The 13,325-nt window shown below is 51.9% G+C and overlaps 1 protein-coding gene across 1 annotated transcript in view; it reads left to right on the plus strand.

Moving 5' to 3' along the window:
• The first annotated feature begins 71 nt into the window (after nt 1-71).
• The window catches only part of STK10 (serine/threonine kinase 10), a 106,313-nt gene continuing 93,059 nt past the window's right edge, over nt 72-13,325 (plus strand). The window contains exon 1 of the mRNA XM_006195646.3: nt 72-429. Coding sequence (XP_006195708.1) covers nt 274-429 — 156 coding nt within the window. The 5' untranslated portion in view covers nt 72-273. The remainder of the gene's footprint in view (nt 430-13,325) is intronic.

Below are 13,325 nucleotides of genomic sequence, written 5' to 3' on the forward strand. Positions count from 1 at the left end.
GGGCTGGGCGGGGGCTCGGCTTGAGCGCGGCCGGCATCAGGAGGCGGCCCGGGGACGGGACCGAGCGGGGGCGGGGACCTTGGCTGCGGCCGCCTGCGCGGTTCCGGGTGCTCCTGCTGCGCGCAGCCCAGGGCGCACTTGACCTGGGTCGGGCTGCGGGAAAGGGCGGGTCTGGGGAGAACCCCCTAGCGCCGCGGCGTCCTCCAGCTCCTCCTCCTCGCGGCCGCCGGAGCCCCAGCCCGAGCGCTAGCCGGCTCCACCTCGCCCCCAGCCATGGCTTTAGCCAATTTCCGCCGCATCCTGCGACTGTCTACCTTCGAGAAGAGAAAGTCCCGCGAATATGAACACGTACGCCGGGACGTGGACCCCAACGAGGTGTGGGAGATCGTGGGCGAGCTGGGCGACGGTGCCTTCGGCAAGGTTTACAAGGTGAGGGCGCTGGGGGTAGGTGGCCCGAGGCGCGTGGAGCGGCTCCGGAAGCAAGGGGCGCTGGCCCTGGTCAGTTTGGCCACGATCCGGAAGACTGTAGAGGGGCTCCCCGGCCCCGAACTCTGGGTTCTAGGCTCCCGACCTGGTGACCCTTGTTCTTTGCGGGTTGGGAGTGGTGATGGTGGTACCCTCACTCAGCCCAGCCGAGTCCCTGCGCGCCAGACGCCTCCTCTGGGCAGGGCTGCTGTCCCCGAGCTAAGTTTCTGAGCACTTCCTGTGCGCCCCGCACGGCTCTCGGCGCCGCAGGGGGAGACAAAGGGGCGCTTACAGGACTTTAGCATCCGAGACGAGACATCCGCGGTAAACCTGTGATACTAGGAATACTTTTTAAGAGATGCCACCCAGATCCTGGTGAGAATACCGAAGCGATGGAGATAGAGAAGCTCGGCTGCATCTGGAAGGGTCGAGACCGGTTAAGTTGGGGACACATCTGAAGCCAGAGACGGGAGAGACAGGAAAGGGTGGGAGGTCTCCAGAGAGGTGAGGCTTGGAAATGTGGGTTGGGCAGAGGGGGGAGGTCAAAGCCTCGTGAATCCTGCGCTGCAGGGATCAGATTTGATTCTGTAGATGAGTCACAGCTGGGGAGTCTCTCAGACTGCAGTCACCTTTCCCCTAGAGGAGTGGAAGCCGGAGAGCATTTGTGGAGGGGTAGGTGGGGCAGAGTGGATTAATTCTAGACACGCTTGCAGCAGGTCAGTATCTAGTTCCTGCTCCACAAACCAGGTTTGTGAACAAATTCTGAGTTGCTGAGTCCTGTTGGGGACCCAGACACTTAGGGCTTGACACCGCCCTTTCCGTGATCTTTCCTCCAGGAAACCGTTTACTGAGAGAAACCAACATGTTAAGCTTGTGGTACCTCCAGATGGTCACCTCCTTCCTGAGCCACCATCACCCTCTTTGGGGGCGCTTGTGGCTTATAGACTACTCTGACCTCAGGATTGCCCTTTTAGGAGGCTAGACCACAGAGAGGGCTTCTCTACCCTCCCCTGGTCAAGACGTGCTCTCTTTGCCTTGAAAGTAGCCTAGAGCTTAGTTACCAAAATGTAGTCCTTGGACGGGTAGCATCAGCATCTCTGGGGAGCTGGCCAGAAATGCAGAATCTCAGGCCTCACCCAGACCTACTTAATTAGGATCTGCATTTTAACAAGCCCCCCAGCTGGTTGTTAAGCACATTAAGTTAGAGAAACATGGCTCTAGGGGCAATTTTGAGGCCAACCAGGCCCATCTGGATGCCTGTTTTGTTACCTTACCACCTCCTCTCTGAGCCGGCACTTCCTGTGAGAGGGTAGAACCCCCACTGAGCAAAGGTTTTGTGGTTGGAGAGGCCAACCTCTGTCACACTCATACCCGTGGCTCTCTGCTGCCTGAATTTGCTGCCCTTCTCTGCCTGAGGGTTCTTACGTCTTGGAGGGTAGCCAGCGTATTCTTCACTCACACATCTTTTCTTTACCCTTCTCAGAGCTGCATCTTCCTCCCAGTGGCTCCAGGAAGCTGTCCTCAGCCTTGCGGCTCTCCCAGGACACCCTGCCAGTGTCCTTGCCTTCCCCGGGTGGAGCATGCTCTTCTAGGCGTGCTCTGACCACCATGAGGGCAGCTGGACCCTTGACCAGCTCCCGACATCCTCCACTTTCTCCAGAAGGTTCACTCGGTGTTTTTAGTGCGTGCTGCTGGATCTCACTAGTGGTTGTTCTCTGTTAGGGGCTGGCTTTCAATTGCAGTCTTGTCTCCGTCCCCTAATGCATCCTGGCTTCATATGATTCATTTTCTTTCAAACCTAAATGCAGAACTTTGCTTCTAGGCTGGTAAGATTTCCCCTTGTCAGTTTCGATCGTCATTTCTGCCTGCTTTAGCCCCCAGAACTCCCCTGTACTACCCTGGAAGTTTCATACAAAGGAGCCCATCTGATTCACAAGTTATTTTGTCTCCTCCTGGTTCTCCAGGGCACATGGACCCTTTTGAAAGTGAGTCTAGTGCTCAAAGCTGTGAGCTGACTGTGCCACAGCTCAAGACCCCCCCACCTCCAAACCTATGATTTTCTCACAATTAAAACAAGGGAAAGCTAGGCTAGGAGAGCTGTGTGATGGCTGATACACCTGGACAATTCATTATGTTCCCTGCCTGGCTTTAGTGTGTGACCCTCTGATCTAACTCAGCCTTGTGTTATGTGCAAGAACACCTTGGCCCAGGGTGAGGAGGGACGAGAACTCGAGGCTCTGGGCTGAGTTTCCAGCTGAGGAAGACCCATCTTGGATCAGAGATCGCTGTGACTGGTCTCTCCCACCCTGGAGAGGTGCTGCGTACTCAGCCCCTTCTGGTTGAAGTTGAAGCAGGTATTCCTTTACTAAAAACTCTAATCTTGGACCATAACTCCTTCCCCATTTCAGTGTTCTCAGGCATGGCCATCTTGGCAGCAGAGGCTAGAGGTTCTGCCTAGGTGGTGGCCGCCACCAGAACTTCCATTTTGACAGGGCACTTGGGTAACCAGTTGGCGGTGAGCTGGGGAAGGGATGGCCGGCACCATCTCCTCTCCCTGTCCCAGATCTGGCAGATTTTTCTCCTGGCAGCCTAGGTGGTGAAGGCCTTCCTGAGGATTTCCCTGGTGTCGAAGCCACAGAAATCCCAATTTGTCAGAAGCTTGTCAGGGTCGGACTCTGAGTACGGATTTCCAGACGAGTGTCTTGCAGAGGCTCAGAACCTAATAAACATGAGCAGCCTCACGATAAGGAGCCTCTTTTTCTTTCTTCTCCTTGATAAGCCATCAGTTGATCTTGGGAGGAAAAAAGGGAGTGTAGGATTGATTTTTGTGCTATGTCAATTTGATTCTCAAATTGATTTCCAAAGAAAATGGTCTCAATTTCATTACTAGATACAAAGTAAAAGTCATAAGCTATACTGTTTCAAAATTCTTGTCCTTAAAAATAATCTTTATTCTGAAGACAGGATGGAAAGGGAAGTGTTTGATACAGTGTTTAATGGAAAAAAGCTGCCTAGGGAAGGGTGTGCTGGCTCTCATAGCTGTGGGTGAAACAGGTCCTTACATGCCGGACACAGACAGGGAGCATGTGGTCGTGAAGAGCTTGCGTTAGCAGGCTGAGATGTTTTTCTGCTTCTTGAAAATTGCTTTAGTTGTGATTTATGTTATCTTTACGCTTTTAAAAGGTTTATGATTTTGCAAAATTAGGAGTAAAGTACAAATTTAAAAAAATTTTTAATTAGAAAAGAAAAAAAATTACCCTGTCTCATCAATTGCTGTTGACAATCTGATGTATTTCCTTCCAGGCTTAGTTGATTTTTATGGAGAAAAAGATTTTTTAGTGCAGGGTTTTGATCATGCCTACCTACAGCGTTTATGCCATCTTTCATTCTGAAAGCTTCATCCTGTATTATTCTAAATGCTTCGCACAGACCTTCTGGGATGCCTCAGTGCCCCCATGATCTTAATCTTCTTGGATATTTAAGGAATCCCCACACTTTTTTTTTTTTTTAACTAGTAAGTTAAAATTGATTAAATGCATATCATGTGCCAGGCGCTATGCTTAGCCCTTTACATAATACAGTTCTGCTGTAATGTAAATTTGCCTTCCTAAAAATCCCCGAACTGTGCAAAATCATGCAATAAAAATCAGAAGCCTTGTGAGAAAAATGGGGCTAAGGGCATGACACTCAAAAACGTCACCTGGAGCACGTTAGAAAAAAAAAGAAAAGATAGGAACCTAAAAGCAAGCAGCACAGTTTACCCAGGTTTTGCAGATAAGAAACACAAAATTGTTACAACTGCCAGCTAAACATTGGCACTTGCCACCTGCCTCTGCAAGGGCTGGGTCCCGTTGGCACTTGCCGTCCACCTCTGCTTGGATTAACTCACGTGCTGCTGCAGCTGCCGACCTCCAACACACTCTGAACGGAGTTCAGGGCTGAGATCAGGAATGCAGAGCTCCATGCTCTGGGAAAACTGGCAGAACAGGCCTTCAGATAGTTAGATATTTTCAGGAGAAGATTTATGAGCCCAGATTCTTGCGTCTCCTCATATCTAGAAAAGCACTAAAATCATTAACAGTGACGTCTGCTTCTCGTGACCAGCAGCAAGCCTCTGCCTTAAGTGTGTGCTTGATTGCACGTGCCCCGCTTCACTGAAATCATATCTAATACTGAGTGTCCCCCCTGCCTCTTTGGAGCAGTTCCTCAGAGCTGTCTGGGATGCTGTCTCCCAGGCTACAGTCCTCATTTTTGCCCCCAATAAAACAACTCACGTTATGCTGTTTTATCTCAATCGATACAATAAATATGGCACTTTGCCAGGAAAGAGGCCTGCAGGCTGCTTGTGGCCGTGGGTGGGAAGGGTTGCAGCTTCTGAGGCGGTGGCAGGAGGGTTATCTGAGATCAGGTGGCAAGGTGGCCCCCAGATGGGGTGAGCGTGGCTCAGAGGCAGCCGACAGAGGTGTGAGGTGTGTGCCTGCACCATTCCTGTGTTCTTTGGCGGCTCAGCCCACCGGGGTGTGGTTTTCTGCATTCACCTAGTGTTTCTGGTGGGCAAAACAACACATAAGCCATTGCGAATTTAGTGTTTTGATAAAATCATTCCCTAATACATCAGAGGTGTTGGAACAAAGTTGGTGTTTTTAAAGTAAGCGTTATAGGAAAGCTGATCGGATATTGAAGAACAGCTTTGCTAGTAAAGTTCTTTTTTATATTTTAAATCATTTTTTTTTTAGGCTAGACTCCCAGAAGGGAATTACTAGGTTGAAGGGGTGATGCCTCTTTGAGGGTAATTTTGAAAAGAAAATGAGATTATCTGGAGGAGACTCTAATTTGAAAAGATACATGCACCCCAGTGTTCACAGCAGCACTACTGACAATTGCCATGACAGGGAAGCAACCTAAACGTCCATCGACAGGTGACTGGATAAAGAAGTTGTGTTGTATATATACAGTGGAATACTACTCAGCCATAAAAAGTGTAAAATAATGTCATTAGCAGCAACGTAGATGGACCTGGAGATTGTCATATTAACTGAATTAAGCTAGAAAAAGAAAGAAAAATACCATATGATATCACCTATATGTGGAGTCTAAAAAAATGACACAAATGAACTTATTTACAAAATAGAAACAGACTCATAGACATAGAAAACAAACTTGTGGTTACTGGGGGGAAGTGGGTGGAGGGATAATTTGGAAGTACCGGGTTTGCAGATACTAATTACTATATATAAAAAGATAAACAACAAGGTCCTGCTGCATAGCACAGGGAACTATATTCAATAGCTTGTTATAGCCTATGATGAAAAAGAATATGAAAAGAATATATATATACATAACTGAATCACTATGCAGTACACCGCTGTAAAGGGACTATATGTAATAATGAAAAAATTTTTAATTAAAAGAAAATGAGATAATAGAGGCCCCCTTTGCCCTCACTAAGGGCCCGTCCTCGAGTCCTCTGGGACCCCACAGGAGCCCCGGGTCTTGGCAGTGACAGCCCTTGGAGTGGGAACGTCAGGTGCCCTTGGGCTCAGAGAGCCATTGTTAACTGGCATCCTTCAGATGTCACATCCTGCCCTGACGCCTGTGCAGACAAAGCAGAGGCCGGAGCCAGCTGTCAGGCCCTCCCACCCCCTCCCAGGCCAGGCCTTCTCCTTTCACCTCTTCTCTGTTCAAGAGTTTTAAAGCCTGGGTTTCCGCTTCCTCCAGGGGCTGCTGGCTGCTGAGGGAGGTCTCCATCCCGTGCGCCTCCCCTCCTCCTCCGGAAAGAGCTCTGCCCTCAGGCAGTAACCTTATTTCCGCTCAGCCTAGTGTTTTTAAACACAAGTCCATGCTATTGTGACTGGGTTCCTGGCTCAGTCCTAAAACCAAGGTGGCCCCAGCTTCCTGGGGATGTCGCCTGCCCGGGGGTGGGGGGGGTCTACTTGGGTCTGGAGCAGCTGATTTAGCGCCAGCCACGTTGAGGCTTGTTCTGGCTGGTTCCAGAGCAGGCCCGGGTGAAGTGAGCCAAGCAACTAACCATGCCGCCAGCCCCCACCTCCACCCGGGCTCCCCTGGCCTCCGGAGGTTACCTGGACCAGGGTGACATCCCCAGGGACTGCCACCCCATGGCCCCCAGAAAGCAGCCAGATGGTCACTCCTAGGTGCTGCTGAGGGCAGTGGAGCAGGGGAGTTCAGGGAAGAAATTGGGGCCCAGTAGGGATCTGGGTTTCAACTCCAAATGAGTGATCCTCCATCTCTGAGCCTCAGGCTCTTGTCTGTAGAGCGGAGGTGATAATTTGGAGGCCAGTGAGGGCTGAGATGAACTAGGGAGGTGTAATTTATTTTGGCAGCTGACCCCCACCCAGGAAGCGGGCAGGAAAGGAGGACAGGTCATTGTGGTTGACACTCTTGGTATCAGGTGGAGAAAGTCCAGGCTCCCTGTCTTGGCACTGTTGACATTTGGGTCAGCTACTTCTTTGTTGTGGGGGCCGTCCTGGGTGTTATGGGATGCTAGCGGCATCTCTGGCTTCTACCCACAGGAGTACCACCACTGCCTGCACCTCCCCCTCTATCCCCTAGTTGGGACAGCCAAAAATGTCTCCAGACATTGCCACATATCCCCTGGGGGGCAAAATCACTCCCGCGGTGCACTGCCGCCTCATACAAACAAACACGCCTCTATCCAGTTCAGCAAACAGGCCTTGTTCACCTGTGTGTGTCAGGTCCCTGGGTGGGTGATGAAAGATTCAGGCCCTGCGTCCTGCCTGCCCCACACCCCCAGGGCCTGACCAGCCTCTTGCAGTGTGAGAGAGGAGCCATCTTTGGATGGTCACCAGGTGGGGGAGTGGCTCGCCCACACAATTGGGGGATGAGAGAGCCAGGCTTCCTGGCTGCCCAAGGCCAAGGTGGCCGTCGGTGAGTGAGGGCTGGGACAGAGTGGCCACGCCTTGGTGGCTGGAGCCAGTTGGGGTGGGCGGGGAAGTCAGAGCTGTGGTTGGAGCCCAAGTCAGAGCCCAGGGAGGGGAAGTGACTGATGGAAAGTGACCAGCCCAAGAAGGAGATGTTGTACGTGGGTGGGAGGCACTGAGGGTTCGAGACAGCGAGGCCTGGTGGTCAGCAAGCAAGGAGGGCGGAGACGGTGAGGTGGGAAGGGACGCTCACGTTTCCCAGGGACCACGATTCCCAGGATGTTTCTCATGGTTCAGGAACTTGGATGCTTTCGCGGAGTCAAAGCCTGGCCCTCCCTCTGCAGGCTGTGTGATCCTGAGAAGAGTATTTACCTGTGCCTCAGTTTCTGCAGAATGATGACAGGAATGGTACCACCTCGTTGGGTTGCTGGAGTGTGAAATAATCCATGTAACCCCTTGGCCCAGGATGCCAGAAAAGCTCAAATAGGTGTCAGCCATTCGCAGGAGCAGTTGAGCACCTCCTCTGTGCCAGGCTCTGTGGGTTCCAAGGTGAAAAGGTGAAAGGAGGGGGAGCTGGGTTTTGCTCCTTTCTTATCTGTCCATCATTTATTCTCCTACTAGCCCCGTGAAAGGCAGGGGTGAGTAGCCTCACCTGATGGAACAGAGGCCCAGAGAGGTACAGTGACTTGCTCAGCGTCGCAGCTCTTCTGTGGCAAAGTGGGGACTTAAACCCACATATCTCTGGCCAGGAACCAGTGCCTTTTCTGCTGTCCACTATGGAGGGGAAGACAAAGAGGTTTGCTGGGAGGAGAGGGTCCGGGGCACTTCCGTGTGGGAGTGAGCGTTTGTGAGCCCAGGAACGTGACCCTTATCGGGAGCTGTCTTAGCCTCAGCTGTATCTGAGCACCAGGATGGCGGTGGTGGCCTCCGATGCAGAGGAAGTGGTGACGGGCACGGGCAGGCCCAGCAGAGGAAGTGGCAGGGGAAGGGGGCCGGCGTCAGGGTGGGGAGGCTGGGTGCTCCTGGGGCCCTGGTGGGTGTGGGGCCGCTGGTGCCACAGCGTCCTAAGGTGCTGAGCCATCCTGTGCGCTCCTGGCAGGGCACGGGGGCGGGGGGGGGGGGGAGACCAGGGCAGGGAGGGACATGTCAAAGAGCTTCCCCCATCCCCCTTCCCGCCCCACCATGCACTCACTCACTCTTTCTCTTCCTCTTTCTCTCTGCCTTCCCCTTTGCTGCAATTTTGTTACCTTCCTTCTCTTACAGCTTATTTTTTCCCCCCTCGTAGGCTATACCAGAACCAGAATTCAAGCCCTAAGACTCAGGGGTCGGGGGTGGAGAGTTAACCACTCTGCTGGTGACTAAAGAGTTAACAAGAGCCAGCCTCCAAGTCTAAGGAGGATGGGGGTCCCTGAGAGGCTTTGAAGGAAGCACACACAGCCCTTTCTGCCTCAGGACCTTTGCACTTGCTGTTCCCACTTCTTGCCACTCTCTTCCTATGACTCTGCATGGCTGGCTCCTTCTCATCCTCTGGATCTCAACACCCGTCTCCCCTCCTGACCACAGTGACAGCTCCCTGCTGATTTCCTTCAAAGCTCCTGTCGCAAACTGGGATTCTCTTGTGTGTCTCCGTGCGTATTTTCTTTCCTCTCTGGAGGAGGCAAGGTCCTGGAGAGCAGGGAGTTATCCATCTTTTATGGATAACAGACCTGTGGTAGATACTCAGTTAATATCTGCTGAATGAATGGATGGTGAGTAGTGACTGCCAGACCCAGGTCCCCCCTTTCTCTAGGCAGGCCAGCGCTGTGGTGACGCATGCAGGGACTGAAATCAGTTCTGAGCTTTCTCCTAGCTTTGTTGCCTGCTTGCTGTGTGACCTTGGGAAAGTCACCTCACCTCTCTGAGGCTCGTATCTTGAGCTGTAAAATGAGGAGCACAAGAGGGCTTCCCTTGGAGGATTTGTGCAGATTAAGATGTGTGTGGCCAGCCTTTAACACGGTGCCCAGCGTGGAGGGAGGAGACGCGAAGGGGACTGTTGTCATTGTGATGATGATTTGTGCCAGTGGACTAGCTTGTCTGGAGGGTCAGATCCCCCTGAGGCCCCTTGCTCGTTATGCCGGGGGCTGCTCCTGGGTAGACACTGGTGTGTCAAGTCCTGGGCTCGGCCTCAAGCTCACAGCTGTGTTGTGAGGATGAAGGTGATTCAGTGACAGCAAAGAAGGCTCCGTCCAGCCTTTGAGACATTTGCTGCCTTGGGAGGGCGGTCTCAGCTCCATGCACACCCCGTGGCTCGTCGGTCTGGGGTAGCTGAGGCCACCCTGGGTGGCCAGAAGAGCAGCGCTCGCGTCCTGGAGGGAGAAGCCAGTGCCGCTGCCCCATTTCCCTTCGCCCTCCTTCCTGGAAAGCTCCAGCCTGTCTGGTCTGGCAGCCCAGGCCCAGTTCTTGGCCCTCTGAGGCGGTTGCCACAAAGCTGGCTTTGTCACCCTGTGGAATGACCCCATCGGAGCTGGCACGCCTCTCTAGCCTTGAGAATCCTTCTCCCTTTGATTTGCATCTTGGTGCGCTCTGGTGCCAGGTTGGGGAGGCTTTGCTGTTTCTCAACCCTCCTTCTCTCTTGAGCGCCTACGTTTAGGTGACAGGTGTTGTTGCTGGGGCCAAGAGGAGGTGACCGGTGTGCCTCTGTCCATGAGGGACCTGGAGCCCCAGGTGCCGGTGCCGGCATCCCCGTCCAGAGCTGCTCATCTGTCTGAGGCCCGCCTGCCGGGGCCAGCAGGGTGCTCCTGCAGAGGACCCCTGGACCACTCTGTGCCTCCCGCCAGAGCTCTGCTCGGAGACTCCAGACTGGTGGTGCTTTTCATCCTGCAAGTCCTAGGACGGCCCTTGTCATTGCTGCATGACCTTGAGCAAGTGATGACACCCCTCTGAGCCTCAGTTTCCTTTTCTGAAAAGTGGGGCTAATACAGTTCCTCTTATAAGCAGGACCAAAGTGTCTTCACACCTGTAATCTTATGAGGCCAGCTCCCGGGGACACACAGCCACGATACAGCAGAGCTTTTTTTTTTTTTAACTTTTCTTTTTTTTTTATAATTTTTTTTAATAGGGGGAGGTAATTTTAGGTTTATTTATTTGTATAAGTTTTTTAAACAGAGGTACTGGTAATTGAACCCACGACCTTCATGCATGCTAGGCGCACACTCTACCACTGAGCTATACCCTCCTCCAAATCTCAGGCTTTTGGACGCAGCACCACTTGACCAGAATAGAGGGTCTGAGGAAGGGGATTGGTTAGATCTACGGTGGACCCACCAATCAGCCTGCAGTAATTGGAGAGGATGCTGTGGACGAGCGTTTTGTGATCTGAAGGGCTGTTCATGACATATTGCTAAGTAAAAAGGAAAGTGACAAATCAGTGTGTACAGTTGAATCCTGTTTTTATAAAGAGACAAAAAAGAGTGAATGACTACGGGGCGCTCACTCTGGCCCAGCCCTGCTCTAAGCACCTTTGACATATTAACTCACCGAATGCTCACAACAGCCCACGAACCAGGAACTGCTAACATCTTTTCTTGTTTTTTGTTTTTGTTTTTTGTTTTGTTTTGTTTTTTTAAATGGAGGTACTGGGAATTGAACCCAGGACCTAGCACATGCAAAGCATGGTCCCAGCTAACATCTTTATTGTACCAAGCAGGAAGGTGAGGGACAGAGAGGTCACATTAAGTCCCTGGGGTCTCACAGCTGGGAAGAGTTACGGTGAGATTGCCAGACAAATCCGGGTATATCCACACCGATGGAGATATTAGATAGAGTAGGGCAGGTGCCTGTGAAGAGGAGGTGCTCCAAGATGCTGGAAGCGGTTATCTCTGGGACTAGCCTGGTTTGATTTTCTCCTTGGTACCATTTTATTTTGAAGATGCTCTTGAACAAGTGCAGGATGCTTTTAGAGTAATGAAAAAAATAGCACCCACAGTACTGTGGATTGAAAACACAGGGCAACCTCAGCCTGTCTGAGATTTGGGGCTGACTGGAAAACAGGGTGGAGCACATGATCCCCCAGCTGCAGTGAAGATTAAGTGAGGTGAGGCTTATCAGGTGCTAGGGTGGTGCAGGGAGCCAGGGTGGCCTGGAGAAAGGCACCTCCTGCTCTCCCTCCCCTGTGCTGTCGGTCCCAGGCCGCCCGCCCCCCCGACTCAGCACCCCGTCCTCTCCCAGCCCTCCTCAGGGTAGAGGGAGCCTGGGAAAGGAGGGAGCAGTGGCCTCAAGGAGGCAGAGCCCATGACACCTTCCCCCTCCTTTATAAGTGATACACGGGGTTGGATTCCCCAGCACTTTTGAAGAGCTGAGATCTGAGAGCTCCCACATCCCCAGCCGAGCTGGACAGGTTGCCCAGGTTTTTGGCCAAGGCCGTGACATGGTATCTTCGGGACCAGCCCTGTTTGGGTTTTAGTGTTTTATTTGCTGGCCCAGGAGGATTTTGAGGCTCAGCATTTCCCTGCTGGGCCAGGATGGCCTGCCAGGCTTCTCCCCACCCCCAGGGAGAGAACATTAAATGCTCATCATTGGAAGCCACGTCACTCCTCTGCTTTTGTGCTTCGTAATCTTTGCCATCCTTAAATGTCACTTGTCCTGAAACTCAGCTGTCTCGCTTGTCACTGAGCTGAAACTTGGCCCGGTGATTATTGATCAGGAAGTGGTTTCTCTCATTAACTGTGTGTGTCCTGGCCCCATCAAAGACTTTGGCTTCACCAAGGTAAAGAGGGCCCATCTTCCAAAACCAGAGGACAGGTTAGATTCAGGAATCTCAATGTGTCGAGGAGAAACTGGACATCTTGTCACTCTCCTTTCTTCTCTTAAGTAGAGGGCCTCTCTGCTGGCAAGGAGGTACAGACAACAGTTCATCTACCCACCAACCCATCCACCCATCTATTATTTTAAAACACTTACTGAGTTTTTGCTATGAGCAGATACAGGAATAAATACATTGGTGAGCAAGATAAAAATGGTTTTAGGCTTTTGAAAACCAAAAATACACAGTCCCAAGTGAGGGCAGTGACATCCAATAGCCAACTGACTAAGGCCTGGTGGCTCATGAACTTCCTCATGTGTCGCTGGAATTGTCCGCATCTCCATCAGGAAGCTGAAGTCTAGCTTTCTGCCTTCCCCAAGGGCACTCAGCTGGTAGATAGTAGCATTGGAGTTTGAACCTCTGTCCGATGCTGTTTCCATTCCATAAATCATGATAGAAATGTGCCCATTTCTAAGTTTGTCAAGATGGAGATATTAGATAGAGTAGGGCAGGTGCCTGTGAAGATAACTTTCTTGGCTATGGTACAGAGGAAGGAAGAGAGGCTGGTGCTCACAGAAGCCAGCACCAAGGTGGGCTCCAGTGCCTTTTGGGAAAAAGGAAGACTTGATGAGTGTCTACTGCCTAGACGTCTCTCATTCCTTTATCCCTCTCTCATATCTGTCTATTCTCCCATCCACCCATTCATCCTCCTACGCACTCACTATCCCGTCTGTCTGGCCATCCATCCATCCATCAGTCCATTTACCCATCTTCCCATCCATCCACCCATCTATCCATCCATCCTCTCACATACCCAACCTTCTATATACCCTCCCTCCCTCCCATCCATCCATCCATCCATCTACACACACTTAACAACTACCCACCCTCCCATTCATCCATCCATTCACCCACCTGCCTATCTGCCCAACCATCCTCCCATCTTCCCATTTGCGTTCCCACCCTCCCATGCGCTTACCCATCCACTGGCTGTTCTGTTTCTGGCTCTGTAGGATAGAGCAAAATGAATCAGATATGAGCTTAGCCTCTCAGAGCTCACAGCCAAGTCAGAGAGAGAATCTGTGAGCACAAATGACTGGTGGCACCAGGAGGTCTGTGATGAAAGCTCCAGTAAGACACAAAGTTCTAGTCGGGGAGGTGGGGTGGGGGTCGGGGAACAT

This window comes from Camelus ferus, chromosome 22 (assembly GCF_009834535.1).
Source record: "Camelus ferus isolate YT-003-E chromosome 22, BCGSAC_Cfer_1.0, whole genome shotgun sequence".
Taxonomy (NCBI): domain Eukaryota; kingdom Metazoa; phylum Chordata; class Mammalia; order Artiodactyla; family Camelidae; genus Camelus; species Camelus ferus.